Source organism: Glycine soja, chromosome 19 (assembly GCF_004193775.1).
Source record: "Glycine soja cultivar W05 chromosome 19, ASM419377v2, whole genome shotgun sequence".
NCBI lineage: Eukaryota > Viridiplantae > Streptophyta > Magnoliopsida > Fabales > Fabaceae > Glycine > Glycine soja.
The window spans coordinates 4,778,755-4,790,826 of NC_041020.1; the positions used below are offsets into that span (position 1 = coordinate 4,778,755).

At 33.8% G+C, this 12,072-nt stretch overlaps 1 protein-coding gene and 1 pseudogene across 1 annotated transcript in view; one reads left to right on the forward strand and one right to left on the reverse strand.

The window, feature by feature from the left end:
* LOC114398501 (tRNA (guanine(37)-N1)-methyltransferase-like) overlaps window positions 1-7,564 on the reverse strand; it is a 33,344-nt gene extending 25,780 nt beyond the window's left edge. Inside the window, exons 1-6 of the mRNA XM_028360701.1 lie at window positions 7,514-7,564; window positions 6,901-7,020; window positions 6,589-6,789; window positions 6,320-6,419; window positions 6,187-6,221; window positions 4,197-4,334 (exon numbers count right to left, since the gene is read on the reverse strand). Of these exons, the coding sequence (XP_028216502.1) occupies window positions 4,197-4,334; window positions 6,187-6,221; window positions 6,320-6,419; window positions 6,589-6,789; window positions 6,901-7,020; window positions 7,514-7,564 (645 nt within the window). The remainder of the gene's footprint in view (window positions 1-4,196; window positions 4,335-6,186; window positions 6,222-6,319; window positions 6,420-6,588; window positions 6,790-6,900; window positions 7,021-7,513) is intronic.
* Window positions 7,565-8,190: 626 nt separating this feature from the next.
* Window positions 8,191-8,911, forward strand: LOC114398502 (annotated as a pseudogene).
* Window positions 8,912-12,072: the final 3,161 nt, after the last annotated feature.

Consider the following 12,072-nt stretch of genomic DNA (forward strand, 5'->3'; position numbering starts at 1 on the left):
ATTAATGGTTTCTCTGCTATATAAAGTCGTAAATATACCCCCTAATGGTCAGTGATTTTATGGTGTGCCTTTAATAAAATCTCATGTTCTCAATTTTGAGTTTGATAGAGTGCATATGGGTTCTTTAATCTCTTTTCTAACGGTATAAAGTATTTCGTTGTTGATGCAAGAGGGACAAAGTTTCCTGAGTTCTTTGTCTGTAATCAACCTGGACACTAGAGTAATTTTGTCTACTGTTTAATATTATTAATTTTTTTTCTCAAATTATTGTCAGAGTATTTAATATTAGGGAATCTTAGAGAACTTTTCTCTACATCAAAGATGGAATTGATGTTGTTGTATTAACGATTGTAAGTTCAGAAGTGAACTTCCATCGTCCATGTTACTATATGAGCATGAACTAACGAACATGTCAACATAACACAGGGCAATTCTGAGAAAGCAAATAGGAAGATCTTTAATGTGGCAAACCTAGACCAAGAATCTGTGAAGGAACTGGCTTAGCTTATGATACAGGTAGTCCCAGAGCTTATATTCTAGCAGACTAGTAGTTATGCTAGCTTCCCAAACTTGGGTTGTAGATAGGCTCGTCGTTGCCTTTTTTTTTCTTGTAGAAAAATAATCTGTTTTGGCTCTTATTGTCTTTTACATTAAGGTTTATGCAATGGTGTCTAGTGTACCTACCTCTAGTCTATCAACTCTAAATTTTATATTGACTACTCAAATTAATTAAAAAAATTTCATTAGATGAACTGTCATAACGGATCTGCAGTTGCTGCTGTTGTTGTATTGCTTTGATTATGATACATGAGTTTTCAATTCATTTGCTTCATGTTTAGGGCTCTGCAGTTGCAATTAAAGGTGGTTTGACCAAGACTGACTGTGATGCCACTGTATAGGCATTCACCCAAGTGCAGCTGAGGAATTTGTTACCATGAGGACTCCCACTAGGAAGATTCGAAAGAGTCAATCTTTTGAGGTAAGACAATGATTCTCAGCTTGTGTCTTTCAATGATATCTTGTGCTGAAAATCCTGCATTTTAGTCAACAACAAAATGAATACTTTGATGATTTAAGCAGTCTTGCATGCATGCGAAGTGTTTGATTAAAAAAGGAAAACAAATTCCAAAATTTCATTTTTTATTTCTATCTTTCAATTTAAATTTGCTTTTCATCCCCTCGAGAGATATACTAATAAGTTAGCCTTTGAACCATATTTCTTAATGTCTTCTTTATATTAGTTCATTATCTAAATGCCAACATAATTTATTTATGACTAATGGATTTTTTTAAAATAAACTAATCATAATATATTAAAAGTATTATTAAAATGATTTTATACCTTGTTTGGATAATCTTAAGGCAATTAAGCTCTGAAGTCAAGGAAGGCACATGGAGCACAGGGAAAGGCATTGTCCTAAGACTAGTCTGCACTATTTGCTTCCCTTTCCTAAGGGTATAAAGTCCCAGCTTGGTGGCCCAAGAGCACGGACAAGGTGAGGTTGATAAAAATTGAATAAATTTTAGTACTTTTTAACCAATTGAAGTTTTACATGTTACTTAGTTTCTTAATTTCTTAAAGTCCCAGTTTTATGCTTAAGTTCTTATAATTTATATTTTGATATGATCTAAATTCTACTAGTTTTAAAGAACATTATGAATCAGATCTTTTGTAAAGGATAAGTAGATATAATTTATTAATATCTTTCTGTGTATCATTATATTTTACCGTACAAACTCTCCAATTTATCACTTACTCTAGTTGGTGCATCATTGAAGCCTTTCTGGAGTATTTTGCCTTCCTGTGACATTTTGTTTTCGACAACTGAACAAGCTCTCCACAATTTTCCAGCAAGCTAGCTCACAGCACTTTGGAGTTCTAGATAACTAGTTTTGTAAATGTTTTGATATATTCTATAAAATAGACTTGCTATGCTTCACATTATTGTTGACGTATTATTGATAAATAGTTATTTAGATAATTACTTAATATTTTTTTGGTACTTTGTTTGGATGAGTTTTATAAAACAAAGTTATTGTATGCTATTAGGTCGATTTGTATTGATAAATACAATTTATATTTTTATTAGATAATTTTTTTTATTAAAATGACTTTTCAAAAATACGAAACAAATACTACAATTAGTGACTGATTTCGCGATTGTGATACTGAATCAGTTGCCAATTAAATTAGTGAATTTTGGTTGTTGAATCCATCGCTAAGGATTAGTCGTTGAAACATAAATGGTCATCGAATCAGTCGTTGTGTCCCAATCATGGATTCAGTCGTTGTGTCCCAATCGTTGAATCAGTCATTGTGTCCCAGTCATTGAATTAGTCGCTATAGAGCAACAACCAAGGTTATAGCAACTAAGCAAGGTTAGTCATTGATCTAGATAGCGGCTGGTTTGTATATTATATCAACTGATTTTTTGGTCATTATTTACGTATTTTCTTGTAGTTATATATAGAAGTTATTCTAAGAATAAATTTAAAAAAGTTACCCCTGAATCACTAGGGTCATCCTACTGGCAGAGAGTTAGAGAAGTATGCATGTGGCAATGAGTTTGAATATCAATATGACTATTGTACACTAAAAATAATTACTATCCATTTCCACTCTTTATTTTCATTTAATCTAATGGTTTGAATTAATGAGTAACTCATTTTATTGTTTGACTAAAATAAAATGAATGATAAGACATTACTACAAAAATGTGTTTCTACAATGTTGATTTAACGTTGGTTGAGAAAAAATAGTCGTGGAATAAAACGTGGTGATATTTTTGTAAATAAATACAATCATTTCACGATGGTTTTCCAAAACCCGGCTTAAAAACTATCATTCCATAACGGTTTCGCAAAAACCGTCTTAGAATTATTGTCATTCCATGATAGTTTCTCGAAAATCATCTTAGAAAGTTGTCATTCTAAGACAATTTGTATGGCTTTGTAAAAACTGTCTGACAAGATTTTCCACTAAAATCATGAATGTGACACTATCTCTTTACTGTACAACTGATGCAATGCCTACAAAGCTATTCCCCCAACTACGTTTTCTCCCTCCCCTCCTCCCCATGAAGCCTCGCACTCTCCCTGTTCTCTTAAGAGCCTTCTCAAGAGCCACCACACACGCCTTTGTCGAGCGCGCTCCAAGGAAACAATCTCCATCGTCCTCGTGGTCAGGTCCCACCAGAAGTGTCACCACTACTAGAAAATGTGGATTCTACATCGGTTATCGGAGGCATTCTACATCGATTAACGATCATCGTCATAGCCAATGTCGTAGAAAGGGGTAACCTATTCTACGACAATCGCGAACAACCGTCTTAGAATGTTGAACATTCTACATCGGTCGTCTCAGAACCGATGTAGAATGCACTCTATTTTAAGACGGTCTTTGACACGTGATCGTCTTAGATTGGTTAGGATTCTACATCGGTCGTCTCAAAACCGATGTAGAATGCATTGCATTCTAAGTCGGTCTTTAACACGTGACCGTCTTAGAATGATTAGAATTCTACATCGATTGTCTCAGAACCGATGTAGAATGTCTTTTTTTATTTTTTTAATTCGAAAAATTAGGGGGGGTCACACTCCCGAAATGCTCCTGCCTACAATCATCCCCACTCTTTACAATAACCTATGTCAAAGGGGAAATTGTGCTATCATGCTGAAAAGATTTGTGAACTTAAAGCATGCATCCTCAAATAGAATAAACAAATAACTCATCTAGAACAAAAACTGATTATAATTTACACTTTACAAAACCATAATGATATATAAATACATGAATATGATAGTGCAACTTTCAACAAATTAGAAAAAAAAACAAGGTCTTGTTTGATAAATATATACTCTCATTTCTCACTCACTCATAATGAGTGAAAACAAGTATGCCAGTTTTATAGTTTATGGAAAAAGCTATAATCGTTTATATTCAAAACAAACTAACTAGAACTTGTTCATATACATATAGAGTAGCAACAATATTCACCTGAGGAGTAGTAACAAGGCTATCTATCTCCACAACCGAGACTATTAAAGAGGAAATGTCTGGCACTTAATATGTGTGTGTGTCTATACAATAATATATAATTATGTATAAATATTTTCTTAAATATAAAGAAAAATTCAGAACACAAGTAATCACATCACATTGGACCTAACTTACACATCCTACCTCGTTGCATTACCTGGAGAACAAAATACTCAGCAAAGTCATGAAAATCGTTTGGCCGGTAAAGAGTAGTATACCATATCATAGTTAAATGCGACAAGTAAATAAGACTTTTGACATCTCCAGACTCCTCTACCACCTGACCCAAACCCCACTATTACCATATGTCACAAGTAAAGCCCCATATAACTACCAGTCCACACAAGAGTCTCCTTCAATCATAGAGATCTACATATCTGTTAGCTGAAGCTCTTAGCTTCACAATATGCCATGAAGCCACCAAGTAACCACTATCACTCATCACATCCTTTATCATTGTTTTTTTTTTAAAAAAAATTGTTAATATTGCTATTATGATCATTTTTACCTCTCTTGGTACCATTATTCTCTTTATTATCTCTTTATTGTGACTCCCTCTACCACAAGTTAACTTAGTTATATTACTATCATTATCAACCAATTGTCGTACTACAAAATTAACCAAAATAAGGAAATGGTATATAAAATTTTAAATTAGTTAATTATTTAATTTTTAAAATTAAAAATTATAAAATAATAAAACAAAGTACTGAAAATTATAAGCCCGCGTCTTAGGATGTACTAGAAAAAATTAAAAAAGAATGCTTAGTTTCTTAAAATTTCTGTAGCATATTAGGATATACTAGAAAAAGTAATGATACCCACGTCTCATTTTTTGGGATATATAATAGAAGGAAGGGAGGTAGAGAAAAAAAAAGTAAAGGAAAATATTCAAAAAGAATTGATAAAAAGATGTAATGAAAAATGAAAAGAAACATAAAATAATAGAATGAAATTGAGACAGAAACATAAAATATGTAATGATCAATGAAAAGAAACATATATTTAGTATGTTGACAATAGATTAGAATGTGAAAAGACAAAATTACCCAATTCTCTCTTTTAACTCAATGTAGAAAGTGAAAAGATAAAATTGGCCCACTTTTTCCATTCTACAATTTTAACCCGTGATTCTTAGGGAATGGGGTCTGAGTAGATTAAATCCTTGAGAATTCTCTAACTTTGGGACTTCATGCAATAAAGCAAGATTTGAAGGTAAAGACAAATTTCTTTTCCTTATGGCTACAATTAGGACTTGTAGAATTGGCATGAAAGGGTAAAATCGTTACTAAGTTGCATGTAATAAAGGATTATAAATGTGCTAATGGCATATTAAATCAGGGCAATGCAAAGGAACTAAGCGACAAACATGAACATATAAAAGGAACATGCCCATGAATACATGCATAAATTACCTCTCACTCTGCTACAAGGCATTTCTTAAAGAACCATGAATAAATTTTAAAGAACAACTCTTCATTCAGTGCAGCATTGATTATTCTTAGTAAGTATGTGTTTCCAGGTTGAACTTGGAGTTTGTATCCCCAACATAGTGAAATTTATCATTCAGCCTCTATAGTGAAAATGTTCTCATCTTGATTTTATTTAGTATCTTATCTTTAAATATTATACACTGTTAAACTTTACATTATCAGCTTATCAAAATATTTAATAGTTTGTAACTGCCTCTTTCACTTTGCTGTTTGATAAAGATATGCAGGGTTGTATATTTTAATATAGGTTCTAGCCCTTCCTGATTGAACAATTTGGAATGCATTCTACCTAGCTAATTAAACGTTTACAGAAGGTCAATATGCTTGACTATATCTATCACTTGTATATATATTCATGAAGAAGATTATTAAGGTGTCTCCAGTACTGATTAAAATTATAAGTGACACAGTGATAGGAAAGAACAAGCATTACCTATATATATATATATATATATATTGTAGATTTTTAATTACATCCTCAATATTGGTGCACTCTGAGCAAGAGCGTGCAAAAAATAATGAACTTATGCTATTACCTATTGCAGCATAATACACTGATCCTACTTCAAAATTTAAACTTCAATATATAAGACCGAATGCTTTAGACATACTTATCACAATGAAGTTTGAAATTTGCAAAATTAAGCATTTTACCAGCTCATGTGTTGTCTTATCAGGTAGCTTTGCAGCTGTTCAAAATGAATATATGGCCAATTAATGAGGCTTATGATTCAAAAACCACGCAAACACAACTTCATTCTCAAAGAAGAAAAGGAAAAACACATACGTGACTGGAATTTCTTGCTGAAGAACCCACTCTCCTTGAAGAGCTGCTCAAAGTGAGGCTTACAATAAAGAACACCTTCCATTGAGGAATAGTTTCTCAGCTGAAACATAAAGATCATCAACTATAATCTGTGTAAAAATTTAAACTCATACACAAATGCTAACTCAATTAGTGTCCAACATTACTAAGGTCCTGTCAGAATAAACTTCATAAGTACTAATAAAATAAAATTTACCAGAATCCAAATTCCCTTGATTCAGAACTATTACTTGGATACAAATATTTTTATGCTTAACTTCTTCCATTTGGTCTTTCTTTCTTGCAAAGCGAATACCATTCTCAACTACTGTAGTCACAACAGAGTGGTTTCCTGCTAAAACCTCAAGCTGCATGGTCTTGTACTCATTCTGAATTGTATCAATCTTGTTCACAACTGTTTGTATCCTTGGCTTATTCTTATCCAGCACAACCTGAAAATGAATGAAAGTCGCCTTTCATAAATTAAGACAGATAAGAATTTGCAGTACAATTTTACATTTTATATTTAACACAGTAACCAAAAATATTTCTAAAATAAAAACCTTAGCTATCAGCCATTTGTATGGTAAATGTTCGTCTCTCAAATTCAGGTGTGCTATATGACCAACAGTGTCAAAAGCAGAAGGAATGATCATACCCTCAGGCAGCAAGGCCTGCAAGACCTGCAACAATTTTATTCACAATTTGAAGTTGAATGAAGAACATGAAAGGGGGGAAACTTATCACAAAAATGTTTCTAGGTTGCATACATGACTGCGAATTTAGATTTAAAAAATAATTGTACATATAAATCAGATGTTGATTATTACTTAAAATCCAATTTTCACAAGTTAATAAATTATAATAGAAACTAAGAATGAAATAGAAATACCATATTATTTTGATTTGAAGCACATGTTCATGTCAAGAAAATCATACGGATGAAAAGTTCATTTTATCGCGAAAGACCAACTCACACACACAATGAAGGAGAGAGAGATAATAATACGTACAAAGGAAAACTTAAATACACATATGCATAGACCCAAACATAGATTATGTACAAAGGAAAACTTAAATACACATATGTGTAGAGAAATTAGCATGCGACACCGGGTCCATGTAGATCTGGTCTTACTCGGTCACTGACCGAGTCGACTCGCCCGACTCATCTACCTCCATCGAGTCCCAATCACTCCTCTCCAAGGACCACATCGTTGTCGCCATCTCTGATTTGCACACTCGCAGTGACAATCAGTTCAACTCGCTCTCGAAAATTGTGCATTTCACACAAGATTCCGAGTAGAACCGTGATTTTCTCTTCAGAATGGAATGCTTCATGCTGGTGCTGGTTGGCTTCCTCGACAATGTCAATGGCGGCGTCGAATTTGGTTATCAGCAAAATGGAATTGAAGAGGCAAGGAGAGGGAGAAAAACAGAGCGTGGATTCTCTACTTCTCGTTCTGTAAAATGGAAGCTGCGAGAGAGAAATTCACATTCAACGCATGAGAGAAGACATTGGGTTTGGTTTCGGCAGTGGATGTGTCTTCTCGAGAGCCTAGGGAAGATGAAAGAGACATTGAAAGAAGGAAAACGAGCAAAGCAAGGAGAGAGGAATTGAAGAAGCACACGCTTAAATTTAAAATTTAAATTTAAAATTACACAGACTCAATGACGGTTTTCATGAGAAACTGTTTTTGAATGTTATAAAACAAAGGCGGTTCCATCAAACCTGTCTCTGAAATATTTTCAGTATTTACGAAAATAACATTGTCCCAAATAAAGACTGTTTTGTAACAACCTCCTTTAAATGCACGTCGTAAAATATGTTATTTTTAGTAGTGCACCCGCCCATGTGCATTGATGCCCTCGTGGACCGCTTCCACAGCTCGCACTACACTACCGTCGCACTCAAATGCCTCTACACACCCCACAACGATGTCGTAAAGGGACCCTTCATTCTGGAACCTCTCCACCTTTCGAGACGACTCAGACTTGGAATCGCTTGAGCTCAACTCGTGGGTGCGCTGGTATGCGGGAGTGTTGGAACAGAGTTTAACTGTTTCAAGGATCTTAGGTTATTGCTTGAACCACTCTTGTGAATCCCAAGAAAAGAGAAAGACTTTGGTTTCAAAGGCATCAAATGCAGATTTGTTGTAAAAGTTGAAGGCTCTTGTGGGTTTCATCAAACAAACAAGCCACATTCTAGATTCGTTTCACCTTCAGAGGAATGAGCTGGTGTACGAGGTTGTGAGATTTGTGGGGGAGAATTATAGGAGCGTGCAAGGTGAGATTTTGATGTGTCTTGAGCAGCTTGGGGGAAGAATGATGGAGGATGTGGGTGAGTTGAACACGTTGGTGAGGTATTTGGAGAGATTGGGGGAGACTCGTGAAAAGTTGGTGCTTTTGTTTCTCAATAAGAGAAAGAACAATGAGTTCTGGGATTTGGTTAAGAAGACCAAGGAGAATGGTGTGGCGAAGAGGAAGGAGATTGAAGGGAAGTGGCTCGTGGTGGTGGTGGCAGGGGACGCCCCTAAGTTTACCAGGTGTCTTCAACTGTTCATCATATTATAAATATTTTGCTTATGATATTGGGTTGAGTTTCCTTGCCTTTGATTGTATTGAATCTATTGGTTATTGCTATATTTTGAAACAAATTGAATGCCCCTTGAGCTAATTATGCTTATCCACTCTTCATTGTGCCATACAACCATTCATAATTCTGATGTGTACAATGTTGTGTCTAACATTGCATATTTAATCAAAGACCATTTCAATCCCCTGTTTAAGCTTTGATGTTCCTGGCTGATGAACCACTTCAATTATTTAATTGTTTTGAAGGTCAATATCTATTTCTTCTCTTTATCTTGCTTTCCTAAATGAAGCAACTGACAAAGTTAGAGCCAAAATTGGATCTCTTTAGATATGCATAACAATATTTTATTGAGGGCTATCTAAATTTCATATGGCAGAATCTTTATTTCATAACATTGTAGTTGTATCATTCTTTAGTTTCTTCTATATAGCCCAATAGCTCAAGGGAAAATTGGTGAATTAAAGATAATATGTTGGTTTTGAACATGCTAGGCATCATCTTAAGCATTTTCCTTATGACCAGGAGGGCCAACATTTTGTTTAGTGGGAGAGGTTACCCTAATAAATGTAGGAGAATCACACTGAACCAAAGATTGTATTTAACGCATATAACCCATAGCAACTCTCTGGGATCTCTGCATTTGTTTCTATTGTTTTTATTTTGATTTAATGAATGGTATTGTTAATTTGCAGCTTATACTCTTTTATGAATCATAGTGGATGATGCATATTAGTTATGTATTATTTATAAATGAGATATTGCTGACTTGAATCTCATAATCAATGGACTTGTTTTATATTTTTAATTGTTTTCGGTATTCTTTTCCAATCTGTGCCATTTGATACACGTCATAAATTTGAATAATCAAGTGTGAAAGTCACAGGTGGAGGCTATACAGGCTTGTGGAGGCCAAAAAACTATTAATGGTAAGCAATTTCGAACAGGGGGTGGTGTAATGTGGAGTATCATTAAGGTTCAAGAACCAAATGCTTACAAAGAGATAATGAAAAAGGCAAAGGAGTTTGAGGTGTGTGATTGACCTTTATGTTTATAGTGCTTAAACACTTCTCTTTCTATATTTATGTTTCTTGCATTCAATGGAACAATTGAGTTTTTTATGGATGCACCTATCGTCTAGGACTTGAGCAAGGGGTTAGAAATTGTTATTTGTGATACTGATATGTGTTCACCCTTTATATTTCCATTTTAAATACTGGCTTGAAAGGCACAAGGGTCAAGACTTAAATTTTTTCATGGTTGTTTAATTATTTCTCATCCTTGTGTACAAGTATCATTACTAAAAATTGATCTGGTATGTTTTGAAATTAAAGGTCTCAAAATTCAAGTTTGCATTCTTTGATATATTGTATTACTTACACATCAAGGTTCTCTCCTCCCCCGAAATTCTTATTATATCTACGGTTACACATGCACGCAAGGATTAATCCAAACCTGAATTTCATGTGAACGGAAACTAGTAACAACAATATTGATGTTCTGAAGCACGTATGACCAGCTCTATCTTTTTATTTTTCAGTTGACAACATATTTTTGTGTGTATTCTTAATTTTGATTTCTATGAAATAGTTAATAGTTGGGGACATCCCGGTTGAAATTAATATTTCATAAATCAGCATATTTAAACTATTTGTTTGTGTTCATATCTATGCATAGTTAATAATGTTCATGTGCTTCTGTCAAATGTACTATATTGTTATGGACCGTGTCAAGTTAAAGCCTTCTACGATTATAGTTGGGATTTTCACAAGTTTCTTATGATCATCAGGATTCATGACATCAGCTCTCGTGTATGGCTTCTTATTCATTTTAAGGCATACAATTCTCATTTTGGGTTTTCACTATATCGGTTGAAGTTTGACAATCTAAAAAGTTGTATTGTATCCAAAAAGTTTGAAAATATAAAGGGTGAACACATATCCATATCAACAAAAACCCAATTTTCCTGATTCGTGATTTTTGACCCAAATGATATCAAGACATCACATAGTGATCTTCAACAAATAGATCAGTTGTATTTCCTTCGATTGCTTAACTTCGGGCATCAACTTCTGTGGCTATGCTTGCCTTTAGGAAGATCACATTCATATCCCTCAAAGTCTATTTCCTTCTATTAGCTTTGATTGACATTCATATGTCTTGAGTTTATTTACTATGGTGGAACTTATTCCAATTAATATTTTTAGGTAAGGATGTCCTTGCCAAGGCCAAAACAGGCACCCAAAAAATAGTAGCCTTTTTGGTAAGTCTCTTCATTTGTGTTTGCCTGAGTGAATTGGTGGCTAATAGCCTCTTTATCATTGGAATGTTTCTTCATATTCCTTTATGGGTGACAATTAATGTAAGATATAGTTGGTAGCTTAGCTACCTTAAAATAAGTAAACTACTGAGTTGGATCACTATTCTTAATTCCTTGGGCTTCAGATTCAGAGTTGGATATTTTATCATGATGGTGGGGAATTTTTGTTTCTGATTCAGAGTTCTATGTTGATCAAATATCTTTGTAAATTGAAGTTCTTTATTTACAATGTATGAGGTATTACTTGATGGACCACCTAGATTCATGTGATACACATTCATATATATTTTGACATGTTTTTTAAAAAATTATTCAAAGATAAATTATTTTATGATCAATGTTATGAGCAAAACATGTGTCCTCTAGTTTACTTTCTCTAGATTATATTGAACATGAGAAAAATACCCTTTGCATGTTGTGTATGATATATAATGTCAGATTAACATTGTCAGCAAAACATGTGTCCTCTAGTTTACTTTCTCTAGGTTGGATACACTACTACAAAAAGAAGATTTAACATTGTCATATTAACATCGTTTTTTTTAAAAATCGATGTTAAGATAAACGCGGTGGCATAGTTGTAAATAATGTGTATCTGTTAATATCGATTTTCTGAAAATCTAATGTTAACGAAGTGACGTTAACATCGGTTCTGGAAAAATTGATGTTAACATTAATTAGTTAACATCGATTTTGGAAGAACCGATGTTAACGTAACTTCGTTAACATCGGGTTTGCAGAAAATCGATGTTAATGTATGATAAGTTAACATTGGTTTCTTCCAGACAACCGATGTCAATGTTTAACATCATTTTGTTAACA